At 44.0% G+C, this 20,528-nt stretch overlaps 8 protein-coding genes across 9 annotated transcripts; 1 reads left to right on the forward strand and 7 right to left on the reverse strand.

The window, feature by feature from the left end:
• Positions 1-1,140: 1,140 nt before the first annotated feature.
• On the reverse strand, positions 1,141-3,060 carry LOC108121278 (tRNA (carboxymethyluridine(34)-5-O)-methyltransferase ALKBH8). The gene has a single exon (XM_017235286.3). It carries the CDS (start codon positions 3,036-3,038, stop codon positions 1,200-1,202), a length of 1,839 nt encoding a protein of 612 aa, XP_017090775.2. The 5' UTR covers positions 3,039-3,060; the 3' UTR covers positions 1,141-1,199.
• Positions 3,061-3,234: 174 nt separating this feature from the next.
• On the reverse strand, positions 3,235-4,912 carry Cdk9 (Cyclin-dependent kinase 9). Its single transcript, XM_017235326.3, has 4 exons — positions 4,610-4,912; positions 4,471-4,555; positions 4,154-4,411; positions 3,235-4,099 (listed from the first exon to the last, which is right to left on the reverse strand). The coding sequence occupies exons 1-4, from the start codon at positions 4,789-4,791 to the stop codon at positions 3,413-3,415; spliced, it is 1,212 nt and encodes a 403-aa protein (XP_017090815.1). The 5' UTR covers positions 4,792-4,912; the 3' UTR covers positions 3,235-3,412.
• On the forward strand, positions 4,913-6,066 carry bonsai (28S ribosomal protein S15, mitochondrial). Its single transcript, XM_017235328.3, has 3 exons — positions 4,913-5,268; positions 5,322-5,455; positions 5,511-6,066. Exons 1-3 carry the CDS (start codon positions 5,063-5,065, stop codon positions 6,011-6,013), a joined length of 843 nt encoding a protein of 280 aa, XP_017090817.1. The 5' UTR covers positions 4,913-5,062; the 3' UTR covers positions 6,014-6,066.
• LOC108121299 (zinc finger Ran-binding domain-containing protein 2) lies at positions 5,983-7,434 on the reverse strand. Its single transcript, XM_017235327.3, has 3 exons — positions 7,181-7,434; positions 6,754-7,076; positions 5,983-6,699 (listed from the first exon to the last, which is right to left on the reverse strand). The coding sequence occupies exons 1-3, from the start codon at positions 7,264-7,266 to the stop codon at positions 6,239-6,241; spliced, it is 870 nt and encodes a 289-aa protein (XP_017090816.2). The 5' UTR covers positions 7,267-7,434; the 3' UTR covers positions 5,983-6,238.
• A 401-nt stretch (positions 7,435-7,835) lies between these two features.
• RpS24 (ribosomal protein S24) lies at positions 7,836-8,864 on the reverse strand. Its single transcript, XM_017235329.3, has 2 exons — positions 8,710-8,864; positions 7,836-8,448 (listed from the first exon to the last, which is right to left on the reverse strand). Exon 2 carries the CDS (start codon positions 8,436-8,438, stop codon positions 8,043-8,045), a length of 396 nt encoding a protein of 131 aa, XP_017090818.1. The 5' UTR covers positions 8,439-8,448; positions 8,710-8,864; the 3' UTR covers positions 7,836-8,042.
• A 163-nt stretch (positions 8,865-9,027) lies between these two features.
• Ugt317A1 (UDP-glycosyltransferase family 317 member A1) lies at positions 9,028-11,143 on the reverse strand. The gene is made up of 4 exons (XM_070278903.1): positions 10,923-11,143; positions 10,616-10,777; positions 10,469-10,556; positions 9,028-10,402 (listed from the first exon to the last, which is right to left on the reverse strand). The coding sequence occupies exons 1-4, from the start codon at positions 10,923-10,925 to the stop codon at positions 9,063-9,065; spliced, it is 1,593 nt and encodes a 530-aa protein (XP_070135004.1). The 5' UTR covers positions 10,926-11,143; the 3' UTR covers positions 9,028-9,062.
• Positions 11,144-11,965: 822 nt separating this feature from the next.
• On the reverse strand, positions 11,966-13,232 carry LOC108121219 (peptidyl-prolyl cis-trans isomerase 6). The gene is made up of 3 exons (XM_017235187.3): positions 13,076-13,232; positions 12,814-12,938; positions 11,966-12,603 (listed from the first exon to the last, which is right to left on the reverse strand). Exons 1-3 carry the CDS (start codon positions 13,163-13,165, stop codon positions 12,201-12,203), a joined length of 618 nt encoding a protein of 205 aa, XP_017090676.2. The 5' UTR covers positions 13,166-13,232; the 3' UTR covers positions 11,966-12,200.
• Positions 13,233-14,560: 1,328 nt separating this feature from the next.
• LOC108121225 (solute carrier family 35 member F5) lies at positions 14,561-18,121 on the reverse strand. 2 transcript variants are annotated; one of them, XR_001773114.3, is made up of 8 exons: positions 17,706-18,121; positions 16,811-17,156; positions 16,606-16,746; positions 16,493-16,546; positions 15,838-16,435; positions 15,368-15,779; positions 15,065-15,311; positions 14,561-14,694 (listed from the first exon to the last, which is right to left on the reverse strand). XR_001773114.3 is itself a non-coding variant. In XM_017235193.3 (7 exons), the coding sequence occupies exons 2-7, from the start codon at positions 16,898-16,900 to the stop codon at positions 15,263-15,265; spliced, it is 1,344 nt and encodes a 447-aa protein (XP_017090682.2). In that variant the 5' UTR covers positions 16,901-17,156; positions 17,706-18,121; the 3' UTR covers positions 14,728-15,262. The 2 variants fall into 2 exon arrangements, 1 of the variants encoding a protein (XP_017090682.2); XM_017235193.3 differs by lacking the exon at positions 14,561-14,694 and having other exon boundaries at positions 14,728-15,311.
• Between the last annotated feature and the right edge of the window lie 2,407 nt (positions 18,122-20,528).

The following is a 20,528-nucleotide window of genomic DNA, read 5'->3' on the forward strand; positions in this document are numbered from 1 at the left end:
AAAGCTTTGTATATTCAACAACGACTGAAGTATACACCTATGTATGTACATTATAAACGAAAAAAATAATGGTAACCTGTAGAACTTTACGGCATACCTATTAACTGATAAATCAGCTTTAACAACAAACAAGTAAACTATCAGGCTTTAATATAACGATGATGATGAATTTCTGGTTTAACCTAGTCCGTAGACTCACCTAGCCGTTGAATAAATCAATTCTCTTTAATTGTTCTCCTATACATATAGCCAAAAAAAAATAAAAAGCATAATACTTGGGCACCACAACTGTTATACACGCGATCTATATAGATATATACATATACTAATAACTATATACATATATTTATACACCTGTCAACTCACGTATGTACGTACCTTAGAGGTACCTTAGGACACCCGCTATATAATTAGCTCGTAATATTAAGATGATGAAATCACATAGTCCAAATGTTACTTGCTAACATATCAGATACTATACTGTACTCTACTCTACTCTACTCTACCCACGACCAAAGCGAAACGTTTGAAACTGTACATTAGTCTTTAACTAGCTATAAGCAACCTACATAATTAAAACCCATTGAATAGCTGTAGAATTTTTGTCAAATAAGTGCCCTGAACGACTTCTAGATGTGTTTTTGAAAACCAGTCCTTACATGTACTCCGTGTAGATGTTTTCTTAGCTCCATATACCCTATTAATTATAGAAGAAAAAACCAAAAAACATATATATTATATAGAAAATATTATATAGAATCGAGAACTATTTAGGATGCGCCAGCTATGTATCTTCAGAACCAGTTTGCTCCCAATCACTGATTTAGGTAGTCTCTTTACATTTTAGTTATGGTACTTCAAATTAGATCTATCCATCTTATCTTTAGAGAACTTGATTGAAATCTTTCCTATCCAACTTGTTTCAATGATCAATTTTCGAGATATGTAAATACACACACACCGACCGCACTTGTACCTACTTGCGCTGGACTACTGTTCAGTGGAACACAAAAGTTGTTATTAAGGAATTGTCAATTTATGGTCCAAAGCTACAATAAACAGAACACCATTTGGATGGGTCAGCAGTAAGCTTAGCTAAGTTCTAGTTTACGTTCAATTCGCTAACAAAAAAAAAAGTAAAACTGTGTGAATGTGTATTTTTTGAAATCAAATAAACGAATTACATAAATGTAACACTCTCATGCGGTGCCTTGGGAGATCTTCTCGAAGATAACACAATGATTGCCCTGATCGTAGTAGCTCTTTATTAACTGAACCTCTGGTAGCTGCGACACCAAATTCTCCAGTTCTTGTTCTTCAAAGACGTGATAGTATCGCAGGAATGTGGTCCGTTGTTCGTCCTTCGTTTTCCATGGCACCAGAACATCCTGCTGTTGGAACTCAGTGCGATTGGTGTGCACCGGAAGTGGAGTGTTATTGGGCAGCTGCTCCAGTTCATGTTGCTGCTTTTGACGCTGTAGTTGCTCTGTGGTACGTTCCTTGTTGACAGCCTTGTTCTGTCTGAGGTAAGCGGACTTTTTGTCATTTCGGCGTTGATCCTTGGCCCACACATAGACCAGAGCCCGTCCGCCAGGACGCAGAACCCTTGCCATTTCTCGCAAAGCAGCCAAACGACGCTCTCCTGTGGCCAAGTGATGGATCACGGCTATGCTTATGCACCCGTCGATGCTGGAAGTGCGCACTGGAACACTGAGACAGTCGCAACGGAATACGTTTTGTCCTTTACTGCAACCCACGGACAGCAGACCTTGCGCCCGATCGCAACCTATGGTTAGAATCTGGGGATTACACCCGAGGTATTTTCCATTCCCGCAGCCGACATCTAGTACCACAGATTGCGACTCAAAGCTCTCCAGAAATTGGGCAACTTGTGGCCAGGGCGAGTGTCTTGTTTCACTGAAGTGATCTGCTATTTTATCGTAGACTTCGTGGACATTTTGCTGCTCCAAACTAACAGCTTGCTCTGCCAGAGTGGAAGATAGCTCCAGTGGTGCTTTCGTTTGTCGCGTGTCACAAAGAGTGGGATAAGCACAGTTACAGGGGCTTCTCCGCAAGCGCCGGAAGGTCAGAGAAGTTCTCTTTCCTCGAGGCTGCGTGGTCAGTCCCCCTGATGCGCTGGGCACCACATCGATGTGTTTTGGTCTGATACCATGAGTCCAATCATAGCGGGCCTCACCGGACATTACCAGCAAGGAACGACGTGGCAGTCTAACCTGAACATGCTCCTCTCCTCGTCGGAAGTCCATCACCACTTCGGATTGCAGAGATAGGGATAATATTGGATTCAAAAAGGCACTATGGGTATCAACATGAGGAGGTATGCCGTGCCCCGGTTCGTATTCATTTACCGTCAGCTGGTCCGGAGTACTCCAGTCCCAGGTAGAGGCAGTGCTTTCAAGTCGAGGCCATAAAATATCACAGGCAGATGGTATGGGCTGTTCTAATGGTTTCGAAGGATCCACATTATTGCTGCCATAAAGGAACTCATAACCAAAGTGCTTCACTTTTCTATGCTTTAGGGTACCGCCTTCGGTGCTTCTTCCATCCTCAGAAATCGACTTAAGCAGCTCTGATTCCTCCTGTTCGCTTACAAAGTCGGGCATTACTTGCAGACCGTTGGGAAGTGGGCTATTCCAGTCACTTTTCCCCGCCAGAGCCGGTAATTCCTTCACATAACTCAGGTAAGCGACTGCTCCTTGCTGTCCAATGGTTGAGATATTGTGCATACCCAGGTATATGAGCCGGGAATCATCCAGGGTGGAACAGACCAAGAAACAGTAGGATTTTCCGGGCAGCATTACTACCTCCGTGACTTTTCCACCTGTCTTTGATGTCGCATCCAGAAGGCACTCCTCTGTGAGTCCATTGCTGAGGCCCACGTTGAGGACAGCTAGGTATATGGTGGGCTCCTCACTGGAGGACACTTGGCAGTCACTTTTGATGATTGCCAGGCATCTGCGTTGCTTTTTATCGGCCTTTTTGGCACTGTTTACATTTTTATGCTCCTCAACGTGCATCTTGAACCCAGTGTGACCAAATTAAAACACGGATTTGAAATCACTGGATAGCAGTTCAAGAAGGTGACGAAATAAAAACCCTCCAAATTAAAATACTTTTATTTAAAATTTAAATTAATACTTTTCCTTGTAATATATTTTGACTTTGTGTTTTGTTTTTGGTAAATAGTTTACAGTTCTCTGTACTAAATACAAGAGCAAGTTTCAAAAATATAACTAAAATATAAAAACCAATATTTTTTTATAATTTTGAATCGCAAACGCAAATGCATTTATGATAAAATATTTGTATTTCATACTTTTATCGTCCTAACCTATGACCTACACTAGAGGAAAATGAAAGTCTTATGGTAAAATATGGGTGAGAGCTTTTCCTACCAGACACGGTCAATCATACTGTTATCCTGTGGTTTTTGGTTCATGGTAGTCAGTTGCTGATGATAGTTGCGCATCTGGTTGCTGCGACGTGGCTGCGCCAGATACTCAAACATACTCTGTAGGTGCTGCGACAACATCTTGCTGAGGTCGCTGGGCATGGGATCAGTCCAGAAGAAGTCATGATTTAGGGCAGTGTCAGCATCAATTCGTTTCTTTGGATCAAGAGTCAGTAGCTTGTCAAGCAGATCACAGCCAGTGGGATCCTTGACATATGGCCGCAAACGCTCTTTAACGCGTCGCTTCTGGTTCTTTGGCAATTCAATACTCTTGTACAGCTCCAGTTCCTCGACGCCGGGCCAAACGTCTGGTGTGAACGAGCCGCACAGCTGCGAAATGAAGGTCAGTTGCTGCTGTTCCGTGTTTCCCTGCATGATAGGGGAGCGCGTCCACATCTCGGCCATGATGCAGCCAGCGCCCCACATGTCTACGGGTGGGCCGTAATTGCGGTCGCCCAACAGCAGCTCTGGGGGACGGTACCACAGAGTTACCACGCGATTGGTGTATCGATTTTTACTCTCATTTTTGGGAATGCTGAAGGCACGAGCCAAACCAAAGTCAGCCAGTTTTAAAATACCATGTTTGGTAATCAGTACATTGGCGGCCTTCATATCACGATGGAGAATCTGTGTAAAACGGGGATTGAATATGAAAGAATTCTGAAGATGTCCTCTTCTTACCTTGTTGCTGTGAATGTAGTACAGGCCGTTGAGCAGCTGCTGCATCACCTTCTTGATCTCGCCCAGACTGAACTTCACGTTCATGTTGGACAACAGACCAGCCAAATCGTGCTCGCAGAAATCAAAGACCAGGTAAAAGGTGGACCTGTAGCCATTAGTGGCCGTAGCCTTGGTGCGGCAGATCTCGATAAGGTTAACCACATTCTCGTGCTTCAGAAGTTGTAGGATGCGGATCTCACGCAATGCCGTGATTGGAAACTGCAGAAATAATACGATATACACAGACTGTACACAATCCTGATTTACTGAACACTTACACCCTCCTTTTCATTGTCCATCAGCACCTTCTTCATTGCCACGAACTTCTTGTTGCTTTTCTTCTCTCGGGCCTTGAACACCTCCCTGGCAGAGATTTATAGTTAAAACAAAGGAAGTTAGGAAGGAAGCATAACTTACCCAAAGGTGCCCTGGCCAATTTTGGCCACCTTCTCATATTTATTGCTCTCGTCACAGTAAGGAAAATCGTAGTCTTCAATGTACTTTTGTTTCTCCATTAGGGACATAGTTCTTGATGAGCTGGAGCCGACACTAGAAGGCGTTGACGGCTGTTGAGACAGCATGTGAGACATGTGTGCCATTGTGAAATATGTCAGTAAATGATTTCACAACTTAGGATAAGCAAAAAACGAAATAGGAGACGCAAAATATGAGAAATCAGCAACAATTGTTGGTGCAGCTGTTTACTAAGAAATAGTGATGGTATTTTACCGATAGAAATATCGATATATCGAAATATCGCAATCAGTGGGGCTGCCATATTGGGTAAACTTTGGCCAGCTGGTGTTGATTTTCTGTCCACCCTGGCCGTGATATAACCTATTGTTTTGGCCTCCGAAAAAATTAGATTTTATGAATAAACTACTGAATGTAGCGCAGGCAGTGCCGCGCCAATTCGTTCGCGAGTATGCGTTCAAGTCGGACCTGAAAATAAAGTGGGTGCGACCCGAAAAGATCGCCTGCTATAAGCCGGAGAAGAGTGGCGATTTGAGCAAGTTGCCCCCGTTGAAGGGGGACGAGCTCTTGCCGGAATTCAGGGACTGCAAGGAGCTGGAAAAGTAAGTGGTCTGGCCACAAACAAAGATCCTATTCATTTTTACTTCTCTTTTAGAGCCGACAACACGGTCAAGTCTCTGTTCATGCTGAGCAACAATGCGAATTACTTGACCACCAAACATTACCGCAATGAAATGGTTAAAGATGTACAGAGACATGCCCAGGACTATGGCTCCGTTGAAGCTAAATGTAGGTATTCCTTAAGGTCTCCCTTTCTTCAAAAATAATGTCCATTATATTTTAGTGGCCAACATGACTGCTTTGATCCGCCGATACCAAGAGCGCATGGAGTCCCATCCTCGCGACAAGATGATTAAAGTTCGGCTAAAGGAACTCATAGACAAACGCAAGAAGTTCCTTAAATACCTGAGGCGCTGGGACTATGCCCGCTTCGAGTGGATCCTCGAAAAACTCGATCTTGTGTACAAGCCACCACCTGAACATTTCCATTGGATTACGAGGAAAGAATCACTGCAGAAATTGACCGATTCCTACTGCGAAAACCTAAAGGAAGAGCGGCTAGAGGCCTACCACAAGCAGTTGCAGGCCCAGCAGATACCGTTTTTGGAGGAGGCCATCAAGAAGATGGAGTTCGTGCGTCAAGAACAGATATCTTGCGATGTTCCAGTCACTGTCACGGAAGAGCAGATAGCTGATTCCAAAAAGCAACTCGCCCAGCTGAGGGAACTGCGTCAGGCTGAGGAGGCGGCCAAAACTAGGAAACAGGATGAAGATTCTTTTAATTAGGCCCGCATTTAATGTTACGGAGTCTTACAATAAACGTAATTTTTGTTCTTAAATCATATTTTTTGCATAATTTTTATAGTAAATTGGACATCCTACCTCGTGTCATGTCGTTTCGAGAGCAGCACAGACTGGCAAATAAATAAACGAGCAATATAATTCGCCCGCAAGAAATGTGTGATAGTAAATGTGAAATATAAGACAATTGCTAAAAGATTGTTGGTGTGGCTAGCGCCTGCCTGGTGATCCTGGCCTGCGCTTACCACCATCGCCACCGCTGCTAGAGCTACTCGAGCTGCTCGATGACGAATCGCTGCTGCTCGACGAACTGGACGATGACGAGGACACAGAGGAAGAGGAGTCTCGCGATGTGCGCTTTCTGCGATCCTTTGCTTCCTTCTCTCCATTGCCCGTAGGCGCTTTACTTTTCAAATCCGTCGAGGTGACTTCGTCGTCGCCCCACAGATCGTACTTGGAAAGATCCTCGTCATCTCCATCTTCATCGTCCTCATCATCCTCCTCCTCTTCTTTCTCATCATTGCGGCTGGACCTCCTGGCCCGTTTTGAATTCTCATGGTTATCGTTTTGTTTCCGTTTCTTTCTCCGTCCAAATTCGTCATACTCGCTGTCCGAATCCGCCCGGTCCTTGTACTCAACAACACCTCGGTCGTTGTAGCCTCCGCCGAAACCTGAAAAACATTCCTGTCAGAGTGAGGAGCTGCAGGGGTCTTATTGGCGCTTACCAGTTCGCTCCTCCACATCCGAGAACTTTGGGGCATTGCACATGTTGCAGGTCTGGCGTCGAGCCCAGTTGACATTGGCGCACTTACTGCACTGCCAGTCCTCAGCGCTGAACAGGCCCCTTGACTTGTCTGCCGCCGCCTTGCCGATCTCCGTACCTAGCTTCTTTTTGCTGGAACTACTGCTACTGCTGCTGCTCCCATTTCCGCGATCTCTGTCTCGGTCCCGGTCCCGGTCCCTTTCCCGCTCTGGCTTATCACCGCCATCACGTTCTCGATCGCATTTGTTACACTGCATGCGTCGGGCAAAATTTAGGTGGCGACAGCTGCAAAATCGTGGGAAAGGTAAGATTCGGCGCACTCGTTGCTAGTACTTCCTGTATGCCCCGCTCGAGGCGGAGGCCGTCCCTGCATCATCACGCGCACTCACTCGTAATCTGGGCAAATCCAATCACCAGCAGAGGCGACGCCTCCTCCACCCCCACTGCTTCCACCGCCACCATTAGAACTGGACATGTTTAGAAGGCTGGAAGGGTTTCTGCTCTGGATGATGGCTTCTCAAGGTCCGGATTGTCCTGTAGCCTCCGTAAAGGCATATAAACGAGATTTTTCTTTACAAATATTCTGTATACGAATCCCGGTTTTTGCAATGACAGTATTTTTGGTGTGCCCAGATAACCTAGATGTCGGTCCTGTCTCATATTTATGGTTCGTGTCTTGGCTTAGGACATAAATGTGTGGCCAGGGTAATGACAATTCTGGCCACACGATTTTTTCAAATTTATTTTAATTTCAGGAAATTAGTTTTTCCGAATGATAGTCGTGTATTTTTAAATGTTTTATAATTTGCACTCTTAAATGAACATTTAATTTACAAAACCAACCTGTATTTCAATATTTTAAAAGTAGACAAACAAATTATCTTTCAAGATTATTTTCTGCCAAATTCCAACAAGTGGTACATTTTTTAAAGCTTTTAGCATCATCCTTTTAACCTTTCATTTAACTTTTTAATCTCCAATCAAACAATAATCAAGCTAAACATTAAATATACACTAAACCTTTATAAATGAACACAATTAGTATACTTTTTTTTGTTTTATTTTCTTAGTTTACAAACAAAAGCTGCTCCAAAAGTAAACACTGATTTTGTTTGTTGTCCATTTGGGTTGTTGGTAAAAAAGTGTAACTAACGCATAACCAGCAGCTTTCGGGAATTGTCGAGGAGCGCTGCAGCGAGTCGCCGACAACCCACTCACACCCACCCGCGGGACCAGGATCTGGCTCAGGGTTTACTTCTTGCCAGTGCCAATCTTGGCCTTGGCGGTACCGCGCACCTTCTTCATCCTGTTGCGGCGTTCCTTGCGCTGCTTGCGAGTCTGCTTCTTCTGCTCGAAGAGGCCGTGACGGGCCAGGCGGTACTTGGGTTCGAACTTCTTGGCGAAGTCCAGAGTGTCGTAGATGAGGGCAAAGCCAGTGGAGCGGCCGCCTCCGAAGTTTGTGCGGAATCCGAAGACGAAGACCACATCGGGGGTGACCTTGTACATGGCGGCGAGCTTCTCGCGGATCTCGGTCTTGTTCACGGACGACAGGCCGGGGTGCAGAACATCGCAGACCATCTGTTTCCTGGCGAGCAGGCGGTTGGTCATGAACTTGCGGGTGCGGATGGTGGCGGTTGTACCTGACATTTTGACGGAGCTGCAACAAGAAATAAGTCAATAAGATTTTGCGATCACTTCACACAAAATAGCCAATCTGGATTGTTGTTGTCCCCCTCCGATGGGGGAATCAACATAACCTCACTGCCCAGCGTTTGGTGCTCCGCAGTCCCACGTGTGACACCTCACTTGCAATTTCGGTTTTAGCACTAATCCGCAGAGCTGCCTCCAAAGGGAGGTGCTCCGCCACTCAAGTGGCTACTTTTGGCTGGATCTTAACACAGTTTTATGCGGTAATTACCTTTTAAAACACTTGAAAAGGTTTTAAACACGTCTCGTTGCAATGGCGATTTTTTGGAAAGGAAGTGTGGCCAGATCAGTCCCACAGATATGGCTATTTCCGACCAATACCTGCCACGGTCTTACTTTACAGTACCACTTTCACGCGCCAGAAGTTTTCGACCAGTGTTACCGGACTGCAATCTTTAGTGTGCTGGGCACCACTGTTTAATTATCGATAATTAGAAAGTGGCGCGGGAATTTTAAATCTGCTACCCAGATCAGGTTTTGGCCTTGCTATTTGTAAGCTTCTTTTTTACGAATACAAACAGACATAAAATAGCTTTGGTGGCACTTTATTTACATATTTAAGACTTATTTTTGTTTAGTTGACAATATGGCACTGTTCTTTTTCTGCCACAAATAAATGCCCCCAATACTCAGGGCCGTTAAGAAACCAACCACAATGGTAGCCACGATGCCATAGAAGACAACCAAATCGAATAAATGAAGTTCGCTGGAAGAGATCCCAATGCCACGGGTTCTTACCGCAGCTCCGCCCTTGTGACGCACCACGTAATTCACCCAGAACAGGGCACTAGCTAAGGCACCCAGGGGACGATCCCTGTACTCCTGGGAAACCTCTCGGATATTTAGTTGAAAATGTGATTCCCTTAGCAATCGATCCACCGCCCAGTTCAGAGAGGTAGTCGTGACGTTATTCTCGTCCAGCTGGATGCCCACGCCCAAGCGAACTGCCAGCTCCAAGTTCTTCTTTTCATGCTGGAAAAGGGGCAAGCCCAGAATGGGAACGTTCCTTATGATTCCTTCCTGCAGGTTGAGCAGATCCCCGTTGGTTAGAAAAGCTTTCATAGAAGGATACGCCAGAATATCGATCTGGGGAACCGCATGCTGGATCAGCACATTCTTGGGCAAGTCCTTCAAGGTTTTCACATCGTGACAGGTCCAGATAAAGCCCTCCTTTCTGCCGGAGAAGAATGAGAAAAGCGCCTTTAGTTTTTCCTTGGGCAGCTGTCCGCAAGGCTGCTCATTTCCCAGCTGCACGTAGATGGTGCCTGGTCGGTCCTCGTCCAGAAATTTTTTTATGTTCCAAGGTAGCTCCTTGGGTCCACGAATGTGCAATCCTCCGGCGGGAACAATCTGCGGGATGCTAACCCGTGGAGTCATCAGTGGAACATGGCTGTTGAGCAGCAAGAGCGAGAGTTGGTTGGCCTGCAATTCCGGGATGGTGTTCTGCATCTTAAAGTGCTTGGCTACCAGCTGCTTCTGAGCTCCATAATGGTCCTTGTCGAACTGCTTCCTTCGTGTAATACATCTCCTAATATAGCCCAACCTCTCGCTGAACCCCAACTGGGGCACATCGTTCTCGAAATCGATAGGGGCACAGGCTGAAGGCACCAGTGCTTCTTGCACTGCATCCATATAGCCTCCAAAGTCTGTGGAAATAATCCCCACCACTGGCCGCTGGTGGAGAAGTCCCAGGGCCAAAAGTCCCTCCGTGTAAAAGTAATCCACTAGAATTACATCAAAATCGAACTCGATGTAGGACATTTTCAGCAATTTCTGAATGGGTTCTTGGGCGAGGAAGTGATCAAGGGCTCTGGCTCCCACTGTGGCCAGGGCTTGTCGAAGATTCTCGATGGGTATTTGGCCAAGATCCGCAAGATTTCCTTTGGGAACCGTTTCCTTTTGAACTGGGTTTGAAAAGAGAATATAAATATATATTTTACAATTTTAGATCTCTTTTTGAAACCACTTACGTTCAGTCCAAAAAGGATACTCCGCCGTAACTGTTTCGTTGACATTTTCCAACGTTTCCCCTAAACCGTGACCCGTATAGACAAAAACCTAAAAGGTTTAAGCTATTATTGTTAGGATCTATAAGGGCCTTAATCCCTGTAACTAACCTGATTATTCCGACTGGCTAATTCCGCTACCAAAGTTCGCATAACCGCAAAGTGACCCTCACTGGCATGAGGGAAAAGTACCAGGATCTTGGCCCCATTTGAAAAGTGTCCACTAACCAAGACGCAAACCGCCAATAGAAACCAACGATTCCAAAGAGATTCCTGCAGGTTCACATCATATTTTAGTATATATTTAAATTTAGGTCAAACCGGCAAGTACACATCATCAAACGGAAGATGCTGGAGCATTTCCTTATCAGTATTCCGGTTTCTCGACCGGTAGATGTGACAATTAAAAATAATTTACCATATTTCTTAATTAAATTAATTAGTCTTCGGGTTCTGGAACTTGTGCCGGATTTATGGAAATTTCATTTGGAAAACTCTTCCGGCTCCTCTGAGCAAACAAATCAGACTGAAGTAATCTCTCCTTGCGCCTTTCGAATTCCCCACAAAACAAAAATATGAACTGATTGCGCTGCGGAAAATAATCTTAGAAGTGCGTCCAGAATTTCTGTGGCTACTGGAACATGTGTGGCACATGAGATAGCCACCAGACACCAATACACCACACCATGTAGCTGTATATATACTCCTATATTGCCTTCATTAATGTACACAGATCGAGTTGGGGACTGGGGTACTATTGCACCGACATACATATGTACATATATATTCCTGGTAGAGCGATATGAGATCGTCAGACTCTTGAGTTTATTGTTTCTCTTTTCAAAAAAATATAGTCTAGACGGGGTAAAGGGTGGAAATGTTTATGGGATATCTCGTTGATTATTTCCGAGAGAGTCTTTGTTGATTGGATTTGAGTTTTCAGCAAAAAAAAGCCAGTTCATCATAAATTTGAAACAAAATATTTACCTCTAATTGGGTTTTGAAAGTTATAACTTTCTGGGTTCTTCAGTTGTTAATTAACTAATTACTGACCCAATTATTTTAGCCCAATTTTATTTTGGGAAGCAACCTTGCACCTGTTCTTTAAATCAAGTCCCTAAATATCTAAATATACACTGTATGGGCTCATCTGGTGTGCACTTTAAATTACAGCAAGTGTGCAAATGAGAAAAATGTGACTTGACATTTTGTTTGCCGAAGCAACAAAAGAGCCGGCCCGGCATCGGAAAGAATTAAATCGGGAACAGATGGAGAATACAACAGCAAACAAATTAGCAACAGAAGAAAACCTGTTTTCGGTTAAGGGAAGTCGCCAAAAGAAAGCGCCGCGAAGCACTGAAGGGGTTCCAAAACCGGTTCATTGAACCTGAACGCCATCGAAGGTATACACACACAAGAGAACATTAAACAAAAGAAAATCAAGAATCAAGTGAATCCATCTCGTTTATCACAAAAAATATGCTTTATTTATATGACATTTGTTTACGCAGAACTGTTTAGTTTAGTTGAGCAGGGCAGCCTGCTTACGGAACAAAATGAATGTCTATGATCATGGTGGACTACGGTAAATGCAAATGCAGCTGGCTGGAAAAATCGATTACTTGCACATTTATGCTTTTTATGCTTAATTCAAATCGGTTAGGTTTAATGATGAATTGTGACATGGACGCCTCGCTTAATCGGTGGCATCAGTCTTGGCTACGGAGAAGGGCTCCGGAACATCCAGGCTGCCACTGTTGGCGATGACAACATCCTTGACGGGACGGTCGCGGGCATCGGTGGCGCCATTCTCGATTTGGCGCACCACATTCATGCCGGACAGGACCTTGCCGAAGACGACGTGGCGGCCATCCAACCAGCTGGTCTGCTTGGTGGTGATGAAGAACTGGGAGCCGTTGGTGTCCTTGCCAGCGTTGGCCATGCTCAGCCAGCCGGCGCCATAGTGCTTCAGCTTGAAGTTCTCGTCCTCGAAGCGCTCGCCATAGATGGAACGTCCGCCGGTGCCATCGCCCTTGGTGAAGTCTCCACCCTGGATCATGAAGTCCTTGATGATGCGGTGGAACTTGCTACCCTTGTAGCTATATCGTTGAAGCGCAATAAATAGAAGAATAGAAAAGAAAAAGGCATTGTTATCCCATTGCTCTGAGATTTGCTTTGATTGCCTCTCAAACGCCACGTAATTGATTGAAGACCCCTGGCTCCCCATACATAGAATGTATTATGTATATAGCCTATCGTTCTAGTCTGCGCTAGTGTAGGTTTGCCGTTAATGAAGAACCGCAACTTACCCTTCGCCCTGGGGCTTCTCCGCCAGCTCCTTGAAGTTCCTCACGGTCTTCTCAACAGTCTTGCCAAACAGTCCAATCACGATGCGTCCAGCGGGCTCACCGCCAATGGTGATGTCAAAGAAAACCTGCGCCGCAAAAAATGCTTATTATTAAACATCATCTCACTTGATTTATCGCCAAACAACCGGTGTGGGTGTGGGAGAGGGGCGCTTTTGTGTGTGTTGAGTGACGCCAATTGCAAAATCAGGACAGAAATGCTTACCTTGTCGGTCACTTTGGGCCCTTTGGAGTCGTCGGCACAGACAATGCCGGCCACAAGGGCTACCAGCAGCGCGGATAGAATCAACTTCATCTTTCGAAAACCTTTGAGCGAGTGGCAAGTAGCTGCTTCGTGTTGGGGTTTCGTGGGAGGGTACAGTGTTTACTGGATAGGGCAGTCGATAATTTATCGATACTCTTCGACAGCCCAAAGTTAGGTTTGGAGTTGCCAGACGACAATAAATATTTGCTCACCCCACAATACAATAAGGTCACATTAGCCAACGGCTTAACTACAAAAATTTTATGAACCAATTTTAAAAATTTGACAAAAGCTAAAATAATAATCCGCTTTCAGGCTTTGATTCAGATTTATAGAGAATCGATCTACGATTCGCTTATGGTATTCCACTGTAGAATCGGATGGGTTTTGTCAAAGATATAGCCATAGCAGTATGCCTTACTGTGATCCCCATGCATTTTCCACATTTTGAAGGACTCCCCAGAAAATTTGAAAAAAAATCTAAAACAATTCCTTTTTTAGATTTTGATGCAGATTGGTGGAGAATCGATCCACAAATCGTTTAAGGTATTCCGATTAAGAATCGGAGAAATATTGGCCAAGATAAAGCCATCGCAGTGGGATTAACAGTGCTAACCATGCATTTTCCACATTTTGAAGAGGACTCCCAAGAAAATTTGACAAAATATCTAAAAAAAATTCCTTTCTTAGGTTTTGATGCAGATTGATAGAGAGTCGATCCAAAAATCGTTTAAGATATTCCGGCTAAGAATCAGACAAATATGGGCCAAGATATAGCCATCGCAGTGGGACCGATTGTACTCCCCATAAAATTTCCACATTTTGAAGGGGACTCCCCAGAAAATTTGACAAAAAATCGAAAAAAAATTCCTTTCATAGATTTTGATGTAGATTGATAGAGAATAGATCCACAAATCGTTTAAGGTATTCCGATAAAGAATCGGACAAATATTGGCTAAGATATAGCCATCGCAGTGGGACCGACTGGGCTCCCCATGCATTTTCAACATTTGGAAGGCGACTCCCAAGAAAATTTGCAAAAAATTAAAAAAAAATTCCCTTTTTAGATTTTAATGCAGAATGGTGGAGATTCAATCCACACATCGTATAAGGTATTCCGATTAAGAATTGGACAAATATTGGCCAAGATATAGCCATCGCAGTGGGACCGACTGGGCTCTCTATGCATTTTCCACAAATTGTGAGGAGACTCCCCAGAAAATTTGCAAAAAATCGAAAAAAAATTCCTTTCATAGATTTTAATGTAGATTGATGGAGAATAGATCCAAAAATCGTTTAAGGTATTCCGATAAAGAATCGGACAAATATTGGCCAAGATATAGCCATCGCAGTGGTACCGACAGTGCTCCCCATGCCATTCCCACATTTTGAAGGGGACTCCCCAGAAAATTAAAAAATAAATCGTCAAATAAGATTGTTTTCAGGTTTTAATGCAGATTTGTTGAGAATCGATCTACGATTCGTTTAAGGTATTCTAGTCGAATTCGATGTGGGTTAAGAGTCGGCCTCAATCTCTAACATCGAGATACTCTGTGAATCCCGCACTGCGTCGCTTAAAACTGTGAAATGAGAAATATATAAAAAACCCCATATTATTACACGTTTATATTGCATACGTATATTTTGCATTAGGCATAGTTTCACATGATCTGCTTTTATTTTTGTAAGCTTACGGTAGACAATTTGAAATTATTGTTATAGCTATAAATATGTGTGCATATAATATTTATCTCCTTTCTATACTCTTGCTTTCGAGAAGTCAACAATTATACAGATAAGCGCAGTTTGAATATTAGGGAAACACAATAAATTAAAGGTGGACTTCAGCAAAACGTTAAAGACTATCACATAGATAAACGGTATTCGTACGAGCTAAAGCTATTTACAGATAATATACTTGTAGGAATATAATAAATAAATTGTACGTACAATCGCAACTTAATATCGAACGCAAAATGCACAAAATGAGAAACACAAGTGGAGGCGGAGAAGGAATTGTGCATGAGTTGTCCCTACAGATTAAAGAACGATTCGAAACGAACTCGTGAACAGCCAAGTTTTAGATTGCATTGCAATGAGCAACTTTCAAAGTGTGTCGAAGCGCGATTTTCACAAAAAAGCGTTCATTCAATCGCTGTTGCTTATCAGCGACTCCTGCTGTTCATCGTCGTTGACTCTGTAAAAAAATTATATTATAGTTGTACTCGGATTTTTTTCAATGGGGTGACTCACCTAACAATGCTCGGCTTATGGCAACCGCAGACTTTTCTATATACAATTTTGAACAGCTTCATTAGAGGGTCGGAATCGTCATTTCGCATAAGAAGCGAAACAAGCACAAGAGCTACGAAGATCGGTATGGAACCCATATAGAACATGGGTGAATAGGGCTTATTCTTAAGCAGAACGTCGAACATGATGGCCAGCGGAATTTGCAATGACATGGCCAGCGTTCCTATTAGCGAAGAGGTGAGAAAGCACCCCCATAGCCACAGAGCCTCGGCCAGAACGGTGCCAATCAAGCCGTTTAGAAAAAGCAGGGCAAACTGACCTTGGCTAGGCAATTCAAATGTCTCGATCTTCGTAAAGTGCAGAATGAAAAAGATAGGCCACAATAGCAAAAGATTCCAGAGACCGACAAAGCCTAAAAGAAACCAATCAGTTATAAAAGGTATCACATATATTTTTCGGGTTCTACTTACCAAAAAATAAAGGTATATCGACCTTTTCCTCGGTATCGCTTTTTCGCTTAACGAAAACAAGATAGGCGGCATAAAAGAAAGCACTAAAGAGCGCCAAGAGAACGCCTCTCGTCATCTTTGTGTCGTGTAGATCGTTTAAGGTGATGGCCACCACTCCGCCAATATTCATGGCCACGGCAATCAGCTTGGTGATGGTCAGCTTGTCGCCGGTTGCCGAGGGAAATACAGCTGCCAGGCAGATAATAAAAAATGACGACGTCGAGCTCACCAGCGTTATCATGGCAGTCTCGTCCATTTCCAAAGCCAACTGGAAAAAGTAGTTGGCAACGAACCAGAGCAGGCAGAACAGGAGCGCTGTCTTTGCTGTCTTGTGGTGGGTCTTTTGCCTTCTTATCCTCAAGCTGGCGGCATAGGAGAGGCGTGCCATTAAAGCATCAGTGGCTTCGTGGGCAGACATCTCGCGGACCTCGGCCATCTTGCTGAAACGCACACTTCGGACACTGGAATCATCACTCTCGGTACCAGATAAAGAGTTGGCGCTGCCGTTAGCTGTGGCGCCTAAGTGGGGCGATCTAATGGGCACATAGGTGGGGTCTCCCTGCAGGATAAAGGTTTTTCAATATCTGGTTACTGATATAGAAAACAATTTAAATACCAAAACAGCTTGATTGGAGTAATAGTTCTCATCGTCTGCATTCTGCTCCATCATCTAAAAAGACATTAAAACATATATATATTTTCTAAAGAGTTTTTGTGGATCTTTCTTACAGCATAGTTTCCATTTTGTCGCTCGCAGGATTCCTTCCAGGGCGCCAGGATTCCTATGACTAGCAGATAAATGCTAAACATTGATGTTTTGAAGTATGTACAAAAGAATGGCTTATCAAACTTTGCCTCATTGTACAAAAACTGTGGATAAAAAGTTAGTCATCATTATTGTTAAATGTATAGGTTTAGAAGGGGAAATCATCACCTTAGTTAGCTCGCTGGAGGAGACCCAAACAACGTCGACTAGAATAAGTATCGCTATGCCCAGCAGCAGCTTTTGCGTGCGACCGAGCATGGTTTTGTTGGCCTCTATTTGCCTTTCGGAATGTTTTTTAAACAAATTATGTTTATTTTTCGCTCGGGATGTCTTTCTCCTGCAGTTATCTGAAGGCAAATAACTATTTACGCTTGTGGCGCCAGCGTTTCTGTTTCATTTTGGTTTCGGTTAGCTTTCGTCTGCTTTTCAAAAATAATTAAATCTAGAGTCGCACCAGGCGATTTAATTGTTATTCCCAGGCAGATAACCACTCGAGTCTATTCGGTCATTGCAACTGGAATGAGAAATGAGGAATTGGGAGTGTTTATACAAAAGTTGAAAAGTTCAGAGGGCAGGCCAGGAATTGCATTTATTGATTTTGTGTTCAATGAGTGGGTGCGGCGTTCAAAGCGCAAATTGGCATTTAACACGTTCCATTCGATTGAAATCGTTCTGACAAGCGATGGAGTTGCAAATTAATTAACAGAGCTGTCTCGCAATTAGCATCTGCCGTTCCAGCTGGGACAGATTACTCAGGCCATCCAATTACGGATTATCCGTAGATCACCGATCGAATGGGTATAAATAAATTAGCATGATTGGCAGGGGAGTGACTGATAAGCGGTTTCCATTGTCAATTGTTTGGTTGGTAAATAAAAAAGGTAAACGGTGTTGGTTGGACTAGGTTGGAAAGAGGGGTGGAGAGAGGGTACTGATAACAATACAAAATCAATAAATTCCAGTAGCAAAATGCCTACATTTTGCGATGTGCAGCAACAAGTTCGCTTAATGAACATATTTAGCTTTAATAATGATACAGTTGGATAATTTATGCAGTTTTTACCACTTAATTGTTTTCGGGGTTACGGTGTACACTTTTCGAAATGCCGCAGCCGTTTTGTGGGCGTTAAACCCGACCACGATTTGTGCTTCTCTTGGGGCGTTTAGCTATCCCTTCTAGCTTCCATATGCCTGAAGAATCCGGTCTATTAGGTTACGCCGGGTTCTTTTAACGGATCCTCCGGCCGCTGGCCTTGGGGTTTCCCAATGTTTTTGTCGATTCGTCAGTTGTGCGTTGTTTGAAGTTAGCACATAATAAACAAAGTTCAGCTGAATGTTAGCAACAACACAGCCTCACAATCGACACACGCCACAGGCAGACGGTGATGTCTATTTTAAATTAAGGGTTTTCTTTGGCGTTTTTTTAGATTTGTTTTAGGTCAGCCATAAAAACTTAAGAATTTTTTGTCCCAGCTGGAGTGGTACTTAGTGTGACCGCAAATCCTCAACGTAAAACCACCCTTGCCGATACATCGATAGAAATATACAAGAATTTCGATAGCTTTTAGGGAAAGGCGGTAGTTTCAAATAACTGCCGCGGCTTAGAATGTTTATTTCCGTGTTTTTGGAGAACTTGCCAATCAAGCGTTTGCGGCTACCTAATTTATGCAAACAATGGTGACAAATTACTTGGCTACGCGCTGCAATTTAGAGTGGAATTATGTTGTCACGCCTGAAGGACACGCACACACCAAATTTGGTGGCCGCAAATGATATTCAAATACAGAGTTGATACTTGAGATTTACGCCGGAGACAAAGACATGGCCTACGGCGGGACACACGCAACCGGACGGAGGGACGGACGGACCGTAGGACGGACTGACGCTCCGCATACTCATGGCTCAGTTTCACTTTCATCACTTCAAACCCGATTAAGCACCTCATTTTATGTGTTATTTATCTACTGATTGGATGGCGATAGGGCCAGAGAAGCCCTCCAGCCACTGGGTGGTTGGTTGGTCTATTGCCTTTGTTATTTTCCACTCGGGGTATTCGCTTTCCTTTCGTCCTGGCCTGGTGTTCGCCTCGCCTATTAAAAGACGACAAAAATACGCGTATAAATGCCACATAAAACAATACAAAGAATAATAGGCTACCATTTTTCACCCGGTCCGCCCTTCCCGCCCCGCTCGCGGCCCTCGACGGGCCACACCCACTTTTGCGAGTCTGTCAGGCAGCCACTCAGTCGGCGACACCTGTCAAACTGCCTCCCAGCTTTCCTTTTCCTTCCATTCCATTCCTTGCCTTTCGTTTCGTTTCCCAAGGCGCGTATGTGCGTAGGCATAAAATAAATAAATAAAAAATTGACTACAACCCAGGGGGACGAAGGATGTGCGGCATGTGAGCTGGAGCTGGAGGGGAAGGACCCGTTGGGTGCTATGCTTCCATCTATCTTTCTATCTCCCTCCCTCCCTACCACATTCTCGCTCTCTCGCCCGCTCTCAGCGGGAAAGGGACCCGGGCCGAGAAAATAATATTATGTCGACCCATTGAGACGAGCATGATGTAATTTTCTTTTCCGTTAAGTTTCATTTGCTCGCTGAGTGAAAGTGGCTTTCCCTTGTTGACAATGTCGAGCAAACATACACAGTTTCCCGTTTTCCCTCTTCCGTTTCCTGCCTGGTTTTTTTTTTTGGGGCAGGTGCAGCGCGCCTCTGAGTAGGCAATGGTAATTTGCAATTGTAAATTCCATTCGACAGCCGGAGTACCGCGGCAGTGGCAGGTCTTAGCGGAATGACATAATTTTGGGATTCAATTATATTGCCATATTACATAAGCCGATTACAGCGATGATAACAAAGCATTAAACTCATTAGGCGGCCACTTCAACAAATGTCAAACAGAGACAATGGCGGTAGTCCAGAGGCGCAGGCAAAATCGAGGGGTGACGGTATCCTGCGAGGAGGATATATGTATGGAAAGGCGGCAAGAGAGTGAAAGAGAGACAGTAATGGCAGCTGGCGGAGGCCAGGCCCATTAAATGAACTTATCAATAAAAAAATGAAAGCGGCGGCAAGGAGCGGCAAAAAACAGCACACACCCAAACGAAGTTACAGTCGAGACTCTGTAATTAAAGCCAATATTTATATTGGAATATAAAGTAAAAAATTAGTCCAAAACTATGATGGATCTCGTCAGGATTTCTGAAGTAATTTCCTTGATTTCCATTTTTTTTATTTGGATTTTCGCCTTAACGCTTTTCTCCTGTACAGTGAAGGGAAAAAGCCGAGAAAGACAATAAAGGCAAACAGAACATAAATTGAAGCTGGCCGCGCCAAATATCAACAAAAGCTCGGCCAGTGGACGGCAGAACACGGGACTCAGAGTGAGAGATAGAGAAACAGCCGGAGAGAGCTCAGGCCAAAAAAAAAAAAAAAGATATCGCATATCAAGAAAAATCACAACCGACAGCAGAAAAAAAAAACCCAAAATTAAATGTCCCCAGTGGACACAAAAAAAAATAGAGGAAGAAGGGCTGCTACCGGAGGGCGGTGGTGCGTGGGAGGTGGAATGAAAAATGATTGACTTTTATGGTGTAGCGCATATTCGGTCTTTAACATAATATTTGTCATAAAATTAAGGCCCGGTCGAGTGGAAAGAGATGGACTCCTAGATGGAACATTGTCATAAAAAATTTGCTAAATGCCGGCACACACACAGGAAACTCTTCCTTTTTTGACCAAGCCTCGGGCCCAAGAGTTCATGCAGTTCACAAATTGTACGCACACACACTCACCCATATGTGCACATTTCCGGTTAAAATAATAATGCCCAGGATTGCAAGGCAGGAGCCGGAGCTGGAGCCGGTTCGGTTAGGTTGCTGAG

Source organism: Drosophila bipectinata, chromosome 2R (genome assembly GCF_030179905.1).
Source record: "Drosophila bipectinata strain 14024-0381.07 chromosome 2R, DbipHiC1v2, whole genome shotgun sequence".
Taxonomy (NCBI): Eukaryota; Metazoa; Arthropoda; class Insecta; order Diptera; family Drosophilidae; genus Drosophila; species Drosophila bipectinata.

Excerpts from the sequence above, each read along its gene's own strand:
- Cdk9 (XM_017235326.3), bottom strand. The coding sequence starts at position 4,791 with ATGGCACACATGTCTCACATGCTGTCTCAACAGCCGTCAACGCCTTCT. Across the intron at positions 4,556-4,609 it reads ATTGGCCAGGGCACCTTTGG|GGAGGTGTTCAAGGCCCGAG; the intron begins GTAAGTTATGCT and ends AATCTCTGCCAG. Across the intron at positions 4,100-4,153 it reads ACTACATTCACAGCAACAAG|ATTCTCCATCGTGATATGAA; the intron begins GTAAGAAGAGGA and ends CGTTTTACACAG.
- Ugt317A1 (XM_070278903.1), bottom strand. Across the intron at positions 10,557-10,615 it reads TAGCCAGTCGGAATAATCAG|GTTTTTGTCTATACGGGTCA; the intron begins GTTAGTTACAGG and ends TAAACCTTTTAG. Across the intron at positions 10,403-10,468 it reads GTATCCTTTTTGGACTGAAC|TTCAAAAGGAAACGGTTCCC; the intron begins GTAAGTGGTTTC and ends TTTCAAACCCAG.
- LOC108121225 (XM_017235193.3), bottom strand. The coding sequence starts at position 16,900 with ATGCTCGGTCGCACGCAAAAGCTGCTGCTGGGCATAGCGATACTTATT. Across the intron at positions 16,747-16,810 it reads CCTCCAGCGAGCTAACTAAG|TTTTTGTACAATGAGGCAAA; the intron begins GTGATGATTTCC and ends TTTTATCCACAG. Across the intron at positions 15,312-15,367 it reads CATAAGCCGAGCATTGTTAG|AGTCAACGACGATGAACAGC; the intron begins GTGAGTCACCCC and ends ATTTTTTTACAG.
- RpS24 (XM_017235329.3), bottom strand. The coding sequence starts at position 8,438 with ATGTCAGGTACAACCGCCACCATCCGCACCCGCAAGTTCATGACCAAC.
- LOC108121299 (XM_017235327.3), bottom strand. The coding sequence starts at position 7,266 with ATGTCCAGTTCTAATGGTGGCGGTGGAAGCAGTGGGGGTGGAGGAGGC. Across the intron at positions 7,077-7,180 it reads TGGATTTGCCCAGATTACGA|CTGTCGCCACCTAAATTTTG; the intron begins GTGAGTGCGCGT and ends ACGATTTTGCAG. Across the intron at positions 6,700-6,753 it reads GGATGTGGAGGAGCGAACTG|GTTTCGGCGGAGGCTACAAC; the intron begins GTAAGCGCCAAT and ends AATGTTTTTCAG.
- LOC108121278 (XM_017235286.3), bottom strand. The coding sequence starts at position 3,038 with ATGCACGTTGAGGAGCATAAAAATGTAAACAGTGCCAAAAAGGCCGAT.
- LOC108121219 (XM_017235187.3), bottom strand. The coding sequence starts at position 13,165 with ATGAAGTTGATTCTATCCGCGCTGCTGGTAGCCCTTGTGGCCGGCATT. Across the intron at positions 12,939-13,075 it reads GGCCCAAAGTGACCGACAAG|GTTTTCTTTGACATCACCAT; the intron begins GTAAGCATTTCT and ends TTTGCGGCGCAG. Across the intron at positions 12,604-12,813 it reads GAGAAGCCCCAGGGCGAAGG|CTACAAGGGTAGCAAGTTCC; the intron begins GTAAGTTGCGGT and ends TCAACGATATAG.
- bonsai (XM_017235328.3), top strand. The coding sequence starts at position 5,063 with ATGAATAAACTACTGAATGTAGCGCAGGCAGTGCCGCGCCAATTCGTT. Across the intron at positions 5,269-5,321 it reads GACTGCAAGGAGCTGGAAAA|AGCCGACAACACGGTCAAGT; the intron begins GTAAGTGGTCTG and ends CTTCTCTTTTAG. Across the intron at positions 5,456-5,510 it reads TGGCTCCGTTGAAGCTAAAT|TGGCCAACATGACTGCTTTG; the intron begins GTAGGTATTCCT and ends ATTATATTTTAG.